This window comes from Photinus pyralis, unplaced genomic scaffold (genome assembly GCF_008802855.1).
Source record: "Photinus pyralis isolate 1611_PpyrPB1 unplaced genomic scaffold, Ppyr1.3 Ppyr1.4_LG1, whole genome shotgun sequence".
Taxonomy (NCBI): Eukaryota; Metazoa; Arthropoda; class Insecta; order Coleoptera; family Lampyridae; genus Photinus; species Photinus pyralis.
The window spans coordinates 32,777,082-32,797,948 of record NW_022170249.1 but is presented as its reverse complement, the minus strand read 5'-3'; the positions used below and the strand labels follow the sequence as shown (position 1 = coordinate 32,797,948).

Genomic DNA, 20,867 nt, shown 5'->3' with positions numbered 1-20,867 from the left:
GTGTCAAAATGGCATAAAAGAATTAATCTCTGATCCAAAAACAATGAAAACTAGATACCCTTAATTCGCTGAATGTTTTATTGACTACATAGCAAATACAATTATCGCACGCTTACCTTTGCCTACCCTTTACGCTCGGAACCTTTCTTTGCGTAGGTAATAATAATATAACCAATTTCAAACACTTATTCTGCCTGTCCTCCAAACATCTTTGTTAACGCATATTCATCATCTTTGGTACAATAATTTTATCTAACCACGTACTTAGCAACTTTGAGCTTTCCAAATTTTCTTTAAAATGTCTAACGCATTTTTGTAGCCACTCCTTATGCGAAAATGTTGATTTCTTGTTTTGTAAAACCATAACACTCTGGATAAAAACTGCCCAGCATTCTGCGACATCCGGGTAACAGTGTATAGCTTTTTGCGCCGACTTCAATGCCTGCTGGTGGTCACCCGCAATAAATGATGCCAATGACGCAATACAAAGCACCTTAAAAATTAAAAGACTTTAAGTTTCAGTAATACTGTCCAAGAAATTACCTTTTTTACATCGATATGGCCTCGTCCCAATTTTACCGCCTGCTGAGCACATCTGGCTGCGGCTGCTATGGATTGGGAACGTTTAGAATACGAACGTATCAATAAAATGGAAAGTGTCAACCATAAAGATGCTTGATTTGGATGTCTATGGATTAGCTTGGATACTTCTCTAATTGCGGTTTCATGCTGGCCCTAAAATCACTAACTTCACCATTTACTTCCTATATATGAGATACAACTTGTAACACATATGTGTGGCAAACCAGGGTCGCATAGTGGGGCAGGCACTGTGGAACATCACGCATCTTGTGTAATTCCTTAAGAACAAGATTGGCCAAGTTTGGATCGCCATGTAATAAGCCTAATGATAAGGTAGCATAAAACCCATATGAAGATGGTGGACTCAATTCAGTGCTAAAAAAATAAGGTTAATTGTAGATCAGTGATGAAAATTGTATTCAGGCCGTTAAATTGCAGTACAAAATTTGAAAGTACCTTTGAAATAAGAGCGTTTTCGCCGGATCGGGACCCTGAAACATGTAAACAATTGAAGCTAAGGCGACCAATAAATCCGACTGGTGACCCTCCTCCTCAGTTAACCAATGCAAAGCCTGATCATATTTTTCGTACGATTCCTCGTATTGCTCATCTATGAAACACCTCAGAGTACAGTTTATAACATAAAAGAAGCAAACCTTTAAACAAAGAAAGAGCCAAACCACTTCCGCTATTAAACGTCGCCTCTTCGACGTTATTAAACATTTTAATTGCTTCCTTGTAGTTACGAGACTTAAAAAGTATGTGCCCATAATTAATGGCAACTTTATCTCTTGTCTGCTTTCTACTGAGTCGTAGGGCATTTCGAAATGCCAAAGTTGCTTCCGAATTTAATCCCATGCGACCTTTTAATAATCCTAACATATTCCAACCACAAGGATCATCCGTGAATGTTTCTGCAAACAAAGAAAAACTTGAGTAGCTTTCGCTCACACATTTATTCCAAACAAAATTTTGTAACTGTACAGTCTAATTCTCCTGACTAGTGGATAGGACTATCATGGCCCCTATTCATGAAAATGTGGAAAACCTATATACATAATGGTGAGGGTTTTCAAATGAGAAAAATGTGTATAGGTACGGGCATTAAATAAGTAATACTTATTCAAAGGTAAGGGATTGTAGGGGGCACTAAAAGAGGATCTCGCGAAATTCCTACAGGAAAGGGAAAAAACCGGATTTTATATTTTAGTCGAAACTGTGGAAGATAGAGACTTGACATTTAGGTGTACTCAGAAATTCCCATGGGAACGGGATCAAGTGCGTGCGAAGTCGCGGGAAAATGCTAGCATAAACGTTGTTGTGTAAGCGGATGTTTTATTTGATTTCGGCACCTGAAATAGTTATAGGACACCCTGTATGTGCATTTCAATTTTTTTTAAAAGTTGGTTTAATTTGAGATTTGAGGCCAAAAGATTCGATCATGTTAGCTGAATTCGAGATCAATTTTTTTAATCCAAAATCGTCATGAAACCTTAATTTTCATGCCTACTTTATGTCAGGTAAGTGTTAGTTTCCACGACAGAGGCAGACCAGATTACTTTTCCTGCCGCCTGTCACTTTACCAGCTACACCTGTTACTTCACCGGCCGCCCTATCACTTTTCCTGCCGCACCTGTCACATTGCCAAATGCCTATAATCATCACTGACAAACAACCAAAAGTTCTATATGAAACTCGGAAATTAAAGTATTCGCCCCAAAGACGCCTTGTACTTCAATATTTCCTCGCCAGTAATCTGTCATTTTTCTGACTTTGACGTAAATAACGATTTATTAGAATTATTAGTTGTCAATTTTGTTTAAATAATCTCCTTGTAGTTTAGTGCCATTGCACATTTGTATTTGGTGCCCAACGTGGGGCACAGAAATATACATGATGTAAATATGCAAGCGGCTAATTCTTTGGCTTATTGTATGACTAAAAGTTTTATAACAAACATAGGTCCGCAAACTTTTCGTTACCGATCTACAGGGTGTTAAATTTCAAATTTTTTATTCCTTCTATTTCCTGCAGTTTTTGAGATATTACGCTCAAATTTGAAATATGTTAGGTACGCTGAAGGGCTTACATCGTTGGTTAAGTCAATGATAGGGAGAATCTACAGGGTGTTGTTTTTTCAAGGGTCATGTTCCTTTTTCGACCCCTGAATTTTTTGTCAGTGCACCACTGGTAGATTGTGAAACAAGAATGTTATTTTCTTATTTATTTAGAAAATCTATTTTCGGTAGTTGGCTAAATAAGTAAAGTTTTTAAAATTACCCAGTAGGGCCCTGACTTTATTTGGATAATATCTTGTTTTTGTTAGTTTTGACAGTTGGCATATGTTTATAAATTAAAGGTTTTAATTTTAAAAGGTATTGTAGAACTATGTACCCTGTAGATGGGTAACGTAGAGTTTGCGGACCTAGAAAACGATGTACTTCCTATAGTGACCACCCCTATTTGTTGCTGTCTCTCTGTCATATGCCAAATGCAGCGAATGACGCTATACAAACGTGCAGGAACAGACACAGGGTACTGATAATTAAACACATAACGATGAGACATGCTTTTCACAGGGGTTGATGCGGAAAAAGAATAAGTCAAACATTCGTTGTCCGCAGCAATCAAAACACAAGCATAAGGAAAGTCACTAATATGTGAAAGTGACGCTAATTAGAAAAAACATCAGAAAGTAAAGAAAAATAGAAATGAGATTCTTTAGAAGAATTAAAGAGATCAACTTTAATTAATATACTTAGGAGGAAATGAGTATTGTAATGATAAAAGTAACAATAACAATAACAAAATGACAAACGAACATTTCCATAGATGAATTTGTGAGAGACGGTGGGCTACCATAGACGTGAAAAGCTAGAGAAAACAAATATTTCACATACAACAAAAAAGTACTTAATGCAGTTTCTCTAAAATTTCTTATGACCTTGTGATAAACAAACCAATTTTCTTGGCCTACTAAATGTGAATGATCTAAAAATAAAAGTGTTGCACCACTAATTAGAAAATAAACATTGTAGTTTGGACAACATAGGTATATAAGTAACAGAGTACTATACACAGTTAGTACAATTAACATGTTTCATTCCATAATCTTCGTCTTTGTTATTGTTAGTTGCTGCACAGCATCACAAGAGAATGAAGTTGGTGTAAGCAGAAAAAATCCTCTCAAGTACCCATTTCATTTCCACCGTAAGTACTATTCTTAGTATAACATTTAACTAACAACGAGCATCCAAGATGGTATTATACAGTATTGGGTTTTTTTGGCAATCAAAGTGAAGATTATATTTCTAATTGGCACGTTTATAAGTTTCTGGGTCTTAGCAGGAAAGGCTTTTGCCTTTTTGTACTACGTGAGTAGTAAAGGTAAGTCACTGTTAAATTATGGGTGTATCAAACAAAGATTGCAGATAAATGTAACTGTCATGACACAAAAGTAATCTACGACGACCACAAATATGGAGCTCCCCCATTGGACTATTTCCAAAAAAAGGTATTTATGAACAGCCCGAGTTTTTTGCACAGATATTCCACAATTCGCAATCCTACGCCCACTCAATCCACCTATGGAACCACATCTAATTTTGCGAGAAGCATTGGAGTTTCTTTATTTGGAAATATGGACTTCTTTAAGTCGATTATTAAAAAGTAAGTTCTTGAAAAAATCACTAAAGCCTTCATTATGCATTCTAGAGCCGATTTAACCGAAATGGCATTTGAGGCTATGCATCTTAAGGAGAAAGTATGCAAAATGAGATTTGTATGCGAAGCACATCAATCCGCACAAAATGATTCTGTGTTAGCTTTCAGCCTGCACCTCTTTAGGTAACAAAGATTCTTCTCTGTGATGATGTATTAAACTTAGGTATTAATTTTAGCGACACGGATTTCATGAAATATAGAACAAATGTAACAGACTGCAAAACATTGGGCCCACACTGTCGTAATTTTTAATCATTTCTCTAACATTCTCCACACTATTTATTCAATCGTTTCATTCCATCATCATAGGATAAACAATAAAACCTATTTCGTTGACTTTATTAATTTCATTATGGAAACCAAAAATAAAGCTTTTTTATCAACAAATGATAGCAGTTTTGAGCTTTTTACTTTAACTTGAGACCAACGCTACAGATCTCACAAGACAGACAGTATCCCAATAATTTTACGCAGTTAAAGTGAAACCTTTCCACTAGTGTGGGTGGCTTTCATTTAAGATTAATATACAGGGCGTTGTTACAATTTAGAGTACCTATCTTGTAATATTTTGTGTACGTATTTACTTGTAGTGGAATTTTCCACATTATAGCTTTTATAATGTTAACACTAACAGAAAGGTGACTGAAATTCAATTATGATTTTCGTTATCGGCTTGTGCAATGGGTCGGGGGATTTTGATTGTTTTATGTGAGGGCGCAATATAGTTGTTGAATTTGTTATCGTACTGCCACCCATACGATACGAATTAGTAAATGATGATGCTTTTGTTGACAGACAGCATAATTGGTTTCTCGAGTCAAAATAAAAAGAGTAAACCTTAGCCCTCCTTAGTAGAGAAGTAGAGAATGTGAAAATTCCTCTTGATTCGGTAGGCAGCGACTGCACCCGCCTATGGGACTCAGTCCTAGACCTGCTTTCGCCTGGCCCGAAAAGTCAAGTCAGATAGAAGGTTAAATTTCCACTCATTCCCCTCCCTCTCCCCCTGCTCGAATACAAACAATGCAATATTTTATTATCATGTTGCCCTCTGAACTTTATCATGACTATACAAGACAGTGGTATTTTGCCACTATCTTACTGTGTAACACACAGACCTCCTCAAGCAACTCCTTTCGCAACACAACGTTGGTCCTGACAGGTTTGTAATTTTTTACTTGACGATCATGTGCCATGGGGTTTCATTTAGTTTTGGCGGAAGTTGCGCACTTGACTGCACCCTAGATATTATTACAAATTGTGCCCTTCACAGAGTACAAAAAATAGGGATCGTAGGTACTACTTACAGCAAATATCAAACAATCAAGGTTAGTGTGGCGAGACTGTAGAGCGATGCTGTAGAACAGCAGGACTTAATCACAGGGAGGCAGCACAAAGGTCCCAAAAGTGAGTAGTAACACTATGTTCATCCTTATCTCTAAATTCAATATCCTGGTAAATGTATGTAAACTTACCTGTATACCAAGTCATAGCATCACAGGCAACAGGAATGGCATGCATATTATGAATAGAATAGAGTTCAACACGCGGCTTCATATTCTGAAGTGTTTGACAAACCCAATTTGCATAACCAATAGCACCTTCCACGTGAAATCCTAATTGTGTACTGTGTCTAAATAGGTCCATAGCGTCATCCATAACCATACTCTCAGCTATCAAAGCCTGATGCAAATAAAATAAGTAACGTGAGTTTATACCAGTGGTAGATTCTGAGCAGGAAAATTATTGTAAATTTCACTCAGTTGTACATAACCCTTTGCACATATAAATTATAAAATCTCACCTGTCCAATCCAACTGTTCACGTAATTAGGGTCTGCACGTTGTGCTTGTGAAAATGCTTCATTGGCCAGTTTTGGTTCTTCCAAAACCAAATATAAAGTTCCTAAATTACACCAAGCCACCGCACTGCCATCATCTGCAGTAACTGCCTTTATAAGTGCATGTTGAGCCAACGCATAATCTTTTTTATCTACCAAACCAACTCTAAATAAACTGTATAAAAGGTACTCGACAAACCTCTTTTAAAAGCTATAACGCCAATTAAATTCCAAAATTGCCAACATGAAGCTTCTGTACAGACACAATGTTCCAAGATATCTGCCGCCTTGGAATAATATTTCTCTGCTTTGTCTTTATCATCAGAATAATGCGCATGTAACACAAAGCACGACGCCAAATCATACCAAAGCATCGTTTGAACATCCATCATCGACAGAGCTTTATGATAACAACTAAAATAAAACTTTACAAATGCTAGCGTTGTTTGATTGCATAGGTACCGCTCGGCTAATAAAAGCAACTCCTCGCGTTCTAAAACAACATTTTCTTCTGACGCGCATCCTTCAGCCAGCGCCTTTAAGGCTAAAGCGCAACAGTACTTATCTGGTAACTTCGCAATCAAAACACAACTGTCACCAGCCAATTTCCAAAGGCAACACAAATCATTCTGTTGGCGAATTCCACTGAAACGTGATCATTTATTTAACACACCCCAATGGCAGTTGCACCATACACTGTAACCATATCCAATGCCTTCTCAGCGTAGTCTCGCGCAATTCCCAACCGCTGATCTCTTGTAAATTGCCTAGCTTGCATTATGCAAGTCTCGGCTAAGCCTTTCAATGCAGGCACGTAATGCTTATTACTTCGAAGAATTGACTCATAATCACAGTGGGCTTCGACAAAGTCGCCTAGTTTCTACAAAGCAATTGTCGATTACAATCGAAACCCAAAGCGCCAGAGCAGATACCTTTTTTATGTTGGCAACTTGCAATAGTGGATACAGTGATTTCGGTTGAATCTCGGTAGCCTTTTGGTACGATTTTAAAGCTGAAGTATAAGCACCTCTCGCCATATACGCGTCGGCCAAACTTTCCCAACAGTAGCTAACAAAACAAGGATTTCAAGGAACGTCAGATCGCATAATAATTACCTATCATTTGGATTCGCACGTACAACACATCTCAATGTGTCGGTGGCATTTGTATAATCTTCTTGCTCCAAGAAATTTAAGCCCAACTGCAGCCAAGCCCATTTATTTTCAGTATTGAGGGCACTACCGGTTAAATTTTGTAATAAGGTAGCGTTTGCATCCTGTAACACCCCAATATGAAATATGGATTAGTATAACTATTATTTCACAACGTCAAGGATTGCCGAGTTGTTTGTGGGGCGTTACGTCAAATTAATCGAGTGCCAATATAATCAGTAAGAGTTGGCGAGATTGTGTTTCTGTATGATAATCTTAATATTGTGCATATTTTAAATTATACAGGGCGCGATCACCTAGTAAGGGGCCTTACACGCTTTTAAATTGAACACCCTGTATTTGGTTCAAAATTCTAATTCTACGTCTGGTTCAAGCTGAACTTTATGGACGTCACCAACCCGGACTTGTTGACGATCGTCTTACTACACAGTTTGCCTTCCAGTTTCGACGTATTTCGCTGTGCCATTGAATGCAAGAGCCGGAGGCTCTGCGCTCAAAATGATTGAATATATCGACGCGCGCAGGATCATCGCGCGCGGCAGTATAAGGGTACGAATATAGTGCAGCGACGCGACAGGAGGCAAGCGACGAGACTGAATTATTTTAACGTATTCCAAACCGTAGCGTGTATAGTGAAGATATAAGCGACACGTTGTCGTTAAAACGACAAGTAAGCGACGAGACTCGATTAAGATTTGGCATTTCTTACCGCGCGACATGCGCGCGGCAGGTAGGTGCTTGACTCCTTGTGAACGCCTGTGTCAACAGTACCTACCATGCAGACTGAACAGTTAATTAATTCACTTTATCAAGAATATAATTAAAAGTGAACATATCCATTCTCATATATTCAAAAAATTTATCTGGATGATTTTTCAGTGTCAGAAATAGAGTATGGTATTGTCCAACTTTACGCCGTTCTTGGTTTATTTGATGTACAGCACACTCTCTATTTCTTATTGTTAATAACAAACGCAATGCTGGATTATCAAACAGAATTTCATCCTCACTGTCAGAATGCATCTCGACAACTACCCAAACTCAACTTTAAAAAGGTAAAAATCGCGACGCTTCACTATAATTCTCTCGTCTCGTCGCTCGTCGCGTCGCTTGCCTCCTGTCGCGTCGATGCACTATATTCGTACCCTTTAACGCGGGGTGACGTATCCGGCGCTATGATGGCGAATAAGGACGGCCGACGACGGGATGGCAGAAAATCCCAGGCGAATAAAAGACAACACAAGGACACTCCGGTGCTGTGCTGCTTCAAATGCCCTGAACTAGGTCACAAGGCTTCTGAGTGCCATAACAAGAATAAAGGTGGTAGCGGGAAGCGCGTCAACAACGTCTGTCTACGGGTTTCGACAGTGGCGCGACAATATATTTGTGCAAAGAGTTCGAACTATTTCGCGATAGACCATTCCAAACGCCAAAATCTTGTGAACGCGAGTGCCACGCCAACGAATCAAAACCGTACCGAATCTAGTCAACTAAGAGAAGAAAAGTCCTCATCACGCGCGATGTGAGATTTTTGGGAGAAAAGGAGCGGGTCAAGAATACCGTGGACGAAGCGGCACTGTGGCTTCGACACTTCGCTGACATTGAAAGGAGACCATGCAGTAGAGATGTGGCACTAATAGAATGCGTGATTTCCTAACAAAGACATTATCGAAACCGAAGCATCTGAGGTGTAGGGCGTCTTCAGGGCTGTGTAATTGCGTAACTGCGTTACAGCGACCCTCGAGTCGAGGGGTGAATTTAATGTTTAGTTGCTCTATCTATTCCTAAATAGTGCTGGGCGATAAATGAAATTTTTAAGTCTGTTTAGTCTGATAATTATCGATTAATCGTTAATTGATGACTATCGATAATTATCAATAACTTTCGATAATAATCGATAACGTTGGATAATTATCGATAATGATTGTTAGCTGTCGATAATATTATTACTGACACTTGTCGAAAATTGTCGATCTCTGATAATTATCGACTAATAGATAAGTAGCAGTAATTATCAAGAGAAAACTATTGATACTTTTTCATAAATCTTATCGATATAAATACATTCTCAATCGGTATAATCCATGCGTACGCTCGCTAACATTTTTGCTTTTTTGTATTGGTATTGGGAGAGATAATTTAAATAAAAACATCTTTTGACAAATATGAAAACAACTGTAGGTAGGTATGCTCGAGGGTATGCTGAAGTTTTCTGAAATCAAAGGTGATCAAGTGGACGATAATCCTCAAAAATGAGTAGAGAAGTAGGTTGTGATTTGTGATCATGGCACCTCCACAATGCTCTTACTTGATCGCTTTTGTTTCAAGTAAACTGGTATAAACATTGAAAATGGAGTTCTCAGGTTTATGTCATTAAAAATTCTCTCGATAATTATCTATCTTCTTAGTTTAGTTGTGAGATTAATCGATAGATTATCGGTAATTATAGATGTATCGACCAATCCTTTAAAATTTTCGATAAATTATCGATTAGTCGACCATTTTTTTTAATTTATCGACTAGCTATTAATCGATAGTTATCGATGTTATCAGTTAATTGTTTTTTGCAAAGCACTACTTTTAAATGACTAATTATCGATTAATTGTAATTATCGATTAATTGATAATTTTTTCAATTTATCGGTTAATTGATCAATTAATCGTTTTTTTGCACAGCACTAATTGTAAACGACTTGTGGCCCGCAAAGTATGCTAATGGCATAATAACAATAATCATTCTCATTGCGTGTCTGCTTTGTACGATTCTGTTTGTGTTTTATTTTCTATATAAAATTCATTTTAACTTCTTGATTTTGCGATCCGCCACCTCAACAGTTTTTGAAATATCATGCATAGACATGCATAAATAATCATGAATGTCGTGCTATTTCAAAAACAATTGAAGATAGTGTCATTATTAATGAAAGTTAAAGATTGGTGAATAAGTGGCAAAGACAACACAAAAAAATATACGGTGTTCCATTAAAAAAAGTATACAAATACCTATATAAACATGAAATTTTGTAACTTTTTTTTTAATGTTTTTATTTTGACTTCTTTTTCCCATTTACGTACTGAGTACATAGGCGGCGTCCATAATATAAGTGTAGAGTTGAACAATACAGTAAATACAAATAAATAAATAAATAAAAATGGCGAGATATTTCTAATATACAGGGTGGTGACTTGCGTAACGCATCATAGGGATTTCAATGTAAAATTCATAACATGCGATTATTGGCTCCCCAAATTATTTTAGAGTAAAAATGTATTAAGGTTTTTTGTAGGAAAGAATTTTTTACGTCAATCAACCCTATTAGTTTTCAATTTTTTGCATAATAAAGACGGAAAATTGGAAAATAAAACCCCCATCTTTTTCAATAATCTGCGATGCCATGGAATTTTCCAAAACAAAAAGATATCCAGTTATCAATTAGCAGCAGTTCGAAATGGCTTTTATGATCGACTTGGTTACTGTATTGCAGTTAATGGTGACTTATTCGAACGTTTATTGTAAATTGTTATATTAGGAAACCGTTTTTAGTAATTTGGTCTTTCTTTCAGTTGAATTCGCTGTTCTAAATATAATACTTTTTGATAGAATTTGATTTGTTTTATAGCACATTCCATGGCATGACGGATATTGGCGTAGTTTTTGTATTATAAAATTCCATGGCATCACAGATTATTGAAAAAGTGGGGGTTTTATTTTCCAATTTTCCGTCTTTATTATGCAAAAAATTGAAAACTAATAGGGTTGATTGACGTAAAAATTTTTTTCCTACAAAAAACCTTAATACATATTTGCTATAAAATAATTTGGGGAGCCAATAATCGCATGTTATGAATTTTACATTGAAATCCCTATGATGCGTTACGCAAGTCACCACCCTGTATACTGATAAATATAAAAATATCACCTGTGGTTATATCACATGTTTTTACAACCATAAATGTATTCATTGATGGTGTAATAACTTTGGTTAAGTAAAAATTAATTTTCATGCAGAATTCTGCCACTGAACTGCTAGTGCTCGGGTAGAACATTATATATAACTCTCGTCAGGAAAGATTGCCGGTCACAGCACATCTTGTCTCGATCTACAATATATGTTTTTCTTAAGATGCGAGCGATTTCCAGAATAGGATCGTGCCAATGTTGAACGAAAAGTTATATAGTTATTACATAGTTTAGAAGGGACTGTACTGTTGCGTAGTACACAATTAGCAACAATTTTTTTATTTAAATAGTGTGAACTTTAGACCTATATCGCAAATAAACTTATATGGGATAGAAAAGTTGTAAGTAGAGCGGGCAGCATTTAAGCATACTGTACAGTCGCTGGACGATCAAGCCAAATAATGCAATTTCATTGGTCAAATGAAATAGAGGAACAACGCGCGTCGAAGTGTAGTTATTAAATGTACATTATCCGTTTCCTAAATTTCAAAATGAGCAAGGATACCTAATATTTGGAGGTAATACCACGAGTGCTTATGAACACTGTGGCGTCATGGCAACGTAGAAGTACATTTAATTCATTATTATAATGATTTTGTCAGAGGGATTTAGCATTGGGTCTGTTAAGGTTGATATACAACTGAAAATTCCTAGAACGTTTTCTTGTACCTTTTGTGGATGGCCTACCAGAAGGCAAACTCATATTAATTTCATCAAAATGTCTTTATATTGCTTCGAATTACAATTTTGTTATCATCAGTGCCGTGAGCCAAATGTAACGATTTTATTTTTAAAAGCGTCTGGTAATACCTATATCATCACTTATTTGAAGCAAAAAACGGCTCATATTATTTTTTTATTTGGACAAAACAATAATACAATTCAACATAATTTACACTGCTAAAACGAACACCTGATTATTGCGCGATTGTAGACAGCTCTTATCGGTCTCATTCGGATCGCCGCCCGTCCTTGAGCGGACCAATGAAATTGCATCATTTGGCCTGATCGTCCAGTGGCTGTACAGTATGCTTAAATGCGAGAGGGCATGCGCTTTGTACCCCACCGCCTCAAAAACCCAAAATCTAATCCCACTTTTTCAATGGCATTACTTAATAAACCCCTAAAGCTGATCTAAAAAAGCGGCAGAGCACCTCGATGTGAGCCTACCGGGTCAGTGGATGTCATTTTCAATAGGCTTGTTACATGTGGCATATGGGTCAACTGAGCAAAGTTTGAACCAAATAGGTTCAAGCGTTTGGCAGAGACAGAAAGGCGTGCAAAGTTTGAACCGAATCGGTCCAAGCGTTTGGTAGTCATCGTGTTCACGGCCAGACGAACACCATTGACTCCCCTATAAAGCTTGCATCGCTTTGCTTTGCCGCTTAATAATGAAACATATTTATTTAGAGTTATACACATAGAAAGTTTATCAGTTTTTTAAGGGAGGGTTGCGAGGTGATAAAAAAAGGAATCCATGGTTAACGAGAGGGTTAAGAGGTACCCACGAAGGTTTACACTGGAAAAAAATTATTGAATGTTAAGTAAGAAAGAAAAGGAAGGACGGAGTACTGAAAATTAATGAACCATAATTAGGAAGAAGCTGAGGTAATTGAGAAAACAAAAAAAATTATCCAAAAGAAAATTGATTGAAATATGGACGCAGATTGAAAGATTAAACTTACAGGGTAAAAAGAAAAATGAATCCTTGAACCTTTTTAAAGTGTGACCCTGTATATCTGGCCAATAAGATCATAAACATTTGTAAATAGCTGAATGGTATCTAACATAAAGACATCCTTAATTACACAACAAAACAACCACAGATTAAACCAAAGTTTAGAGCGAACCTTATGACCTACAGATAAATTTAAAGAACGTTACCCAATTCTTTTGAGACCTATAAATTTTAGTAAGTTCCACGACGGCCTCAATGCACTTGTCATTCATTGCGCACGCCTTTTCGTAACAACGTCTTGCTTTGTCCACATCATTAAACTTTTGGTAGTAGTGGCCGAGATGTAAAAAGTATATGTAACAGTTAGGATCAAGTTTCGCAGCCTACAAATGGTAATTTAGCGCGTGTATTATTAGTAGCTCACTCACTTTCAAAAAAGGTATCAAACTTTTATCAAATAACGTCAGATCCCAGTAGAGAGTTCCAATTTCATACCACCATTCTGAAATATCATTATTATCTTCCTTTAATAACAGATCCAGTGCATCCTGGTGATGCTTTTGTTTATGTAGCAATTGAGCATTAAGCAAAGTAAACATCGCGGGCTCGTTTGACATATCTTTTAGTTTGGAAAGAAACAAATTTGCTTGAGTAAAATTTTCTAAGTTTATATAACACCGGATTAATGGTATGTAAATGGTCGCCACATTCGCAGCGTTTTTCAATTTCTAAAAGTACTTAAAATGTATTTATAAGAACACAGCAACGGTACCTGCATACATCAAGACAAAAATTGACTCCTTTCTCCAGATATTCGTCTTCAGTAGATCTGGATAGCACTTGTGGAAGCAGTTTATCTAATTGTTTAGTTAATGCCATACTTGAGTGGTCATTGCACTGTTGTTGTGCAGTAAGACTTGTCCTGCTGGCGTTGTTGTACATATGCAAGTCCAAGTAACACAAACCCAAAAGTACCCACATATGTGACCAATCCGGTCTTGAGTATGTAACTAAACTTAAACTTTACAACAATACCACACCAACGTTTAGCCTACCTTGCTTCAGTAAATCAACCGCTGCTAAGAAATTTTTATTTTCATACAAAAATAAAGCTTTAGTTCCTAATCCGACAGAAGAGCTTGCTTCCAGATTCAAGAGAATATCGCAATATTTTTCAATTTCATTCTGTTCCTTACACATATCATTCTGCTCAATTGCTAGCTCGGTGTAAGCCTGGCACATCCATTTGATAGAACTTAGATCTGTGTTATACAAGTTAAACATTTCCTTGCCTACTTTAAAAAGCGCACTGTATCGCTTATTTTTATACAGTGTTTTTACATACTCTGAATAGTACTGTCTTGTTATAAGATGTTCATTGCTCAGCACTACTTTTAAAGCTGCTTCATACTGTAAAGTTAAAGGTTAGGTGCAAAAAGGGCTCTGAAGTCACCTTACCACATCCAACACTGATTGAGTTGCATTGCTTCTTTTAGAAATAAGATTTGCAAGAGCAACCGATGCACTTGCTAGGGTAGCACTTGTAACACTTTCATTGCTAACAACTTTCTGCAAAGCTTCCAACACATCGGTAAAGTGATTGTCAGAAATGGATAGCGCCCCCAGTTTTTCACAAACTTCATTCAATTTCTTATCATCGCTGCAACAACAGAATTAAAAAACAGTGGTGAAACATACAATACGCACCTTTCCAAGTTCAGTATGGTAACATAAATGGAAATTAGTTCCGCTTGAGCTTCGTCAGTTTGCAATTTTTCTAAATAATTTGCTAAGCCATTAAAAGCTAGTGCATTCTTCGGAGATATTTGAATTGCCTTTTTGAACGTTGGGATAACTTTATCGTTTAAGCCGAGTTCTTGTAGTGATAATCCCACAAAGACCAGAGCCATATAATTCTCCCGGTCCAAGCTCAAAATTTTCTAAAAGAAAAAAGAAGATCATAAAATAAGATTACTTTATTAAAGTATGATACTCAACATATAGACAAATAAATAGATAATTTGACCATCACGCGGTTATCATGTGGGACGGTGGTGATTATACCTTCTGTAGCGTTTATATCAAGAAGGTAACGAAGAAACGCCCAAGCAAACACGACAATGCGCGACCCCAACTATACAAACCCCCACTGTCAACTTAAAACACATAAAACGTTGCCAATTTAGGTATAGTATTATTGGTTACCTAAGTGGCAGTAAGCATCTGATCTCGCATCTGATTATCATTACTTTTGTCAATAACTTTACATGTTATTTATACCGCTAGGTGACGGCTGTCAGGAGTGTTCGAGGGATTTGAAAATAGACGACGGGTATTGAGAGCATGTTGGATTTATGTTTCCGTAACTAATAAAGAAATTATAAGAATATTTTGTATTATTTTTCTACTAATAATTAGTAGAAGAGAGACTAATTATTAGTAGAAAAATAATACAAAATATTCTTATAATTTCTTTATTAGTTACGGAAACATAAATCCAACATGCTCTCAATACCCGTCGTCTATTTTCAAATCCCTCGAACACTCCTGACAGCCGTCACCTAGCGGTATAAATAACATGTAAAGTTATTGACAAAAGTAATGATAATCAGATGCGAGATCAGATGCTTACTGCCACTTAGGTAACCAATAATACTATACCTAAATTGGCAACGTTTTATGTGTTTTAAGTTGACAGTGGGGGTTTGTATAGTTGGGGTCGCGCATTGTCGTGTTTGCTTGGGCGTTTCTTCGTTACCTTCTTGATATAAATATAAATATAATATATAATTATTATACGACAGGTTGCCAAAATATTAAAAAAAAATTCTTTGAAATCATAGCTAATTGTGTTAGATATTAGTCCGGAAATCAGCTCTGGGGGAGGGGGGGGGCACTTGAATTTTTATCTTGAAGTTTACAATGTATTTCTTATGACAATAATTCCATGGTCAGACAATAATAGTAGATTATATCACGAGTCAATAATGATATAGGTATTATTCTCGAGGAATATTTAAGAACTGAGCCGCTTGCGAGGGAGTAAAATTCCGAGAATATAATAGCCATTATTGCGAGTAATGTACTCTACTTTATCTACGACTAATTTAATAGCTTGAGATTTTATCCATTTTAATACAAAAAAATATACACAAACAATACACGACCCGCTTGACATTTACACTTTTGACGTATGTTTTGTTTCCATGGATGATATTACATTTAAGGAAATTTTGTGATTGGAGTACAAGAAGGCGTAAGAGCTATTAATCCCTGGTCATTAATCCATAAGGGAATAATGGATGGCATTATACCGAACAAACCGTAAGTAAGTATAATACTCACATCATATATTAGTCGTAGATAAACAAATAAATTTGGTTTCAATCGCAATCGACCATGAAATTACTGCCAGAAGAAATACCTACATTGTAAACTTCAAGGTAAACATTGAAGATTAACCCTCGGAGATGCGCCAGCTGAAAGTCTATTCACTTACTAGCGATATCAAAAAGAGCTTAGGAAATATTTTCAGCTTTTGTGAAATGACTAAACGGTCGCTGATTCCCGGACTAATGCTGTTGTGTAAACAACATCATGTAGACGTTATATTTCGGTCAAAACACAAAGAATAATTGAAGCTATGATTATCAAAACTATTTGTGATTGGCGGTTTACTGGATATTTCATTGCAAAAGATTATTTTATTGTGGAAATTGTGGCCCTTTAAAAGCTGGAATTTACTTGAAGATGCAGTTAATCATTTTATTTTATTTTGCCTTTATTTTTGAGTGGGCGGGGTTTCAGCTCAGACTGCTCTACCAACCCAACCCACTATACATTTACAAATATCCATGCCCAAACCCGGATTCGAACCAGGGACCCTTAGCACCACAGTTCAGCTTTAACTGAACTGCGCCACACGGGCAATTTGTGCAGAAGCAGGTTCACCAAAGTGATGTAAGAAGTTTAAGGCACGTTGGCTGATTACAGAAAGTTTCGTCGAGTTGAAAAAGCAAGCGGTTGTAGCACAGCGAGGCCTTTCATTAAGGTTCTTTCTTACTAAAAGTCATAAGTTTCTACCGCTACCAGAAGTTTGTGATCTTATTCATCAAGCCAGTCTTGTTTGTTAGCTAATTCTGTGTTATAACGTAAAGTGAAGTTCAAAAGCTGTCAACATTTGTGTGTGAGCCTAGTATCACAAATCTTTGATGACCAAATTGTTTGGATTATTAAGAAAAAAACTGTAAAACCTGATTGTACCAGCCAGACTAAAGCTCTACCTAAGTAAACGTTCAAAATACGACTGTATTTGTCATCTGTCAGTTGTCATCCTTACAACATTCGTATTATTTTGTTAAAAGTGGTGTTTTCATTTCTACAGTTGATGTGGATGTCAACGCGTTTGATATTATTGATAACGTACAACATACGTATACCTCAACAGCTTAATTACGTATACGGCCAATTTAAAATAACCAATCACGTCGTACAGCAAGCAGCGTTGCCATTTTAACTTCAATCTTAGTCAAGCTACAGCTTATCGATTGTAGGTAATTCAACGCAACTCCATCTTAAGCCGGGCTTAACTCTGAGCTCAGCTTAGGTAAGACGCGGGCTGGTGCAACCGGGCTTACGCAATTTAAGATATCTTATTTTAATTGTCATCCGCTTGCGTGCGGGGTAATATGTCCAAACAAACTTTGTAAGCTTTTTTTTTCCTTCAAGGATTTTGTTTAAATGCTGTCATGTTTATGGGAATAAATTTTAGTCATTGCCAATCAATTAATTGTGTGTTTATTCGAATCCAAAGTGCGACCCATATAGTTTTCATGTGAGATCTTTCTATTCGTGTCCAAGATTTATTTCAGGGGTTAATCAAAATTTGTGTAATAAATTTTTTGGAATTTTCGCCATGACTTTTGTTGTATGAATTGCTACTAATAACAGAAATGTTGAAATTTATTTTTAAATTTGCGGGTATACCAAAAGCTTAATAAAACTTGTAAAAACAGTTTTGTATGCACCTTTTAATTCTGAACAACTTTAAACTCTACAGTTTTTTCTGTAAAATGTACAGGAGGGCAGAATATTGCATAAAACTAATTTCCCATGTTAAATCCCTATGTTCCTACTTACCGTGCACCACCCTGTATAAAAATGCATGCAAGAAACTGTAACTACACAATTTCTGGCACAAGAAACCATATAAGAAAATGTCTTTAGATTCAAAAAACAAACAATGTTTAAATAGTAAGATTTATGTATACAGGGTGTTTTTTTGGGAGCTTTAGTTAAAAGTTTCTGGGAAAGTAAAATAGGTAGGATTTTGAAAATTTGTACTTAGGAGTTACTCTGAAGGCCGAATCGATGTAAAATATTTTCAAAATGGCCGCACTTCCGGAAACACCGGAAGTAGATAGTAACTTCGTTATTTTAAATGGCAACCCCTATTTTTTATTGCATTTTTGGATTCTACGTGAAATTTCAGTTCTTTTGATACCCATATGTCATATCTGCCATTTATGGTTTTTAAGTTATTTTGACTTTAAGAAAAAAAATGGCGGATGCAGATGGTACCTTGATAATTGATTACTTGAAAAAGGTTATAGTCATGGCAGCCCATTTTTATCAGTGCATAGAAAATGAATAGGGCTTTCTTTTACTGTACTTAAAACAAAGTTAAGTTGCGTACAACCGCACCTATGGAGATCCAAATTTAAGAAACTTCAAAGTCTATAAACTCAGTTTTTTTAAATGGAATGACCATGTTCTTAATATTGCATGAGATAGAGAATCGAAATTGGCATATTTTGATATTACATGTTCCTATAGCTATCTTTAACAGTTTCTGATTTATTCCCATTTCATTGAATTGATCTCGGAATTGATGCCATTTTTTTTCGCATTTTCTTTTTAGTAGTTGGCCATGATTTTATAACAATCGAATTTTAAACAAATCAAGGAATGGATTCTTTAATACCACTGATTCTAGTTCTAGTCTAAATTATTCATTAATAAATAACTCATTTATTAAGGATATAGGACAGAAAATTTTTGAAAAATCTAAACAGAGTCGTTCAACTGAATTTCTTAAACAACGTATAAGTCTGGAAATTAAGAGAGGTAATGCGATATCTGTTCTAGCAACAATTCCATACCAAAAATGTTTCAACGAAGTTTTTTATATTTTGCATTGAATTTATTTTGTTAATCTTGCATTTGCAATTCAATTCATTTTCTTAAATATTCTCTTGTAGAGCTTTGTATAACTTGTGCTTCAACGGTTTGTAGTGCATTAGGGGTACAAAATTTCCAAAATTCATACAATTTCGTTCTAGTTTTCGAATGAATGTACGGAAAGCACGCGCCGCGATTCTGCCCATTTCACCATAAATAACAATTAAATTCCAAAATAGGTGAAACCACTGCGAGTCATTTTTCGATTTTTGAAAAACTTATGTTAACCTATAACAGTGGGTGATGGATTAGTATCACTAGATTTGTTTAAAATTCAATTGTTATAGAATCATGGCCGACTACTAAAAAGAAAATCCTAAAAAAATAGTGTCAATTCAATAAAATGGGAATAAATCAGAAACTGTTAAAGATAGCTATAGGAACATGTATTGTCAAAATATGCCCATTTCGATTCTCTATCTCATGGAATAGTAAGAACATGGTCATTCCATTAAAAAAAACTGAGTTTTTAGTCTTTGAAGTTTCATAAATTTGGATATCCATAGGGGCGGTCGTACGCAACTTAACTTTTTTTAAGTGCACTAAAAGAAAGCCCTATTCATTCTCTATGCACTGATAAAAATAGGTTGCCATGACTACAACCGTTTGCAAGTAATCAATTATCAAGGTACCATCTGCATCCGCCATTTTTTTTCTTCAAGTCAAAATAACCATAAATGGTAGATATCGACATATGGGTATCAAAAGAAGTGAAATTTCACGTAGAATCCAAAAAAGCAATAAAAAAATAGGGGTTGCCATTTAAAATAACGAAGTTACTATCTACTTCCCGTGTTTCCGGAAGCGCGGCCATTTTGAAAATATTTTACATCGATTCGGCCTTCAGAGTAACTCCTAAGTACAAATTTTCAAAAACCTACCTATTTTACTTTCCCAGAAACTTTTAACTAAAGCTCCCAAAAAAACACCCTGTATAGCCTAGAAAAAACTGCTTTCTGGTTGCTACATTAAACAGCTAGAAAACGATATTCGAATAATGTCAATATGGTGGTGGCCAGAACGTGTTTTGACCTTATTTTTCAATCGTTGGGTGAAATCTGTGTTTGATCCTAACAAATATAATAATCAGTTTTATTCACAATTTTATTTATTGTCATCTCGATTGTCATTATACTTCATTACCTTCGCTTCATTCCACATATTACCAAAGTTTAGAGACTGTTTTTACCTAAAATTCCCACAGTTTCTTAAGGCATTACCAACACTACAAAAAGTGGTTTCGCTCTCGAACGCCTCTCATAATAGCAACCTCATTCAAAAGATATGTTCGTGGTATTTAGATTCAACTACCATCCGCTCAACACAAAATTTTTGCAGAAGGAATAATTATACAGTACACAGTGTATATAAACAATGGCAGAAGGTACAACTGATACACATTTCAGTTACAGCTGCCTAGGACCAGATTAAATATTTTTTTAGTTTAAAAGTATAACCTAAAAATAGATGGAAAGCTCTAATCTGATACTGACCTTGCATAGTTCTAAAGACAGTTTGAAATCCTTTTTACTGATTGCCTCACGCGCTTCTTTGAGCAATGATTTGATTTCCTTTGAAGACATCTCAAAGATCACTCATCTGTCCAACTGACAAGACAAAAACATTCAAATAATTGAGGTTACGTTTACGTTATATGTATTCTGTGACTTTAGA

The 20,867-nt window shown here is 36.0% G+C and overlaps 1 protein-coding gene across 4 annotated transcripts; it reads right to left on the bottom strand.

Moving 5' to 3' along the window:
- Positions 1-64: 64 nt before the first annotated feature.
- LOC116160263 (tetratricopeptide repeat protein 37) lies at positions 65-20,835 on the bottom strand. Of its 4 annotated transcripts, none has more exons than XM_031473427.1 (19): positions 20,687-20,835; positions 14,661-14,893; positions 14,412-14,613; positions 14,009-14,363; positions 13,734-13,963; positions 13,382-13,681; positions 13,160-13,336; positions 7,258-7,418; positions 7,075-7,210; positions 6,838-7,022; positions 6,605-6,787; positions 6,342-6,556; positions 6,107-6,294; positions 5,778-5,985; positions 1,239-1,496; positions 1,039-1,192; positions 783-957; positions 544-735; positions 65-493 (listed from the first exon to the last, which is right to left on the bottom strand). In XM_031473427.1, the coding sequence occupies exons 1-19, from the start codon at positions 20,774-20,776 to the stop codon at positions 215-217; spliced, it is 3,921 nt and encodes a 1,306-aa protein (XP_031329287.1). In that variant the 5' UTR covers positions 20,777-20,835; the 3' UTR covers positions 65-214. The 4 variants fall into 4 exon arrangements, with proteins under 4 accessions (XP_031329287.1, XP_031329288.1, XP_031329290.1 ...); XM_031473428.1 differs by lacking the exon at positions 20,687-20,835 and adding an exon at positions 15,159-15,179; XM_031473429.1 differs by having other exon boundaries at positions 285-456.
- Positions 20,836-20,867: the final 32 nt, after the last annotated feature.

What these genes read in the sequence shown, in the direction of transcription:
- LOC116160263 (XM_031473427.1), bottom strand. Translation starts at nt 20,776, where the DNA reads ATGTCTTCAAAGGAAATCAAATCATTGCTCAAAGAAGCGCGTGAGGCA. An exon ending in TGTCTTTAGAACTATGCAAG is followed by an intron (nt 14,894 to 20,686) that starts GTCAGTATCAGA and finishes TTTTTCTTTTAG; the next exon opens with AAAATTTTGAGCTTGGACCG. An exon ending in AAAACGCTCTTATTTCAAAG is followed by an intron (nt 958 to 1,038) that starts GTACTTTCAAAT and finishes TTATTTTTTTAG; the next exon opens with CACTGAATTGAGTCCACCAT.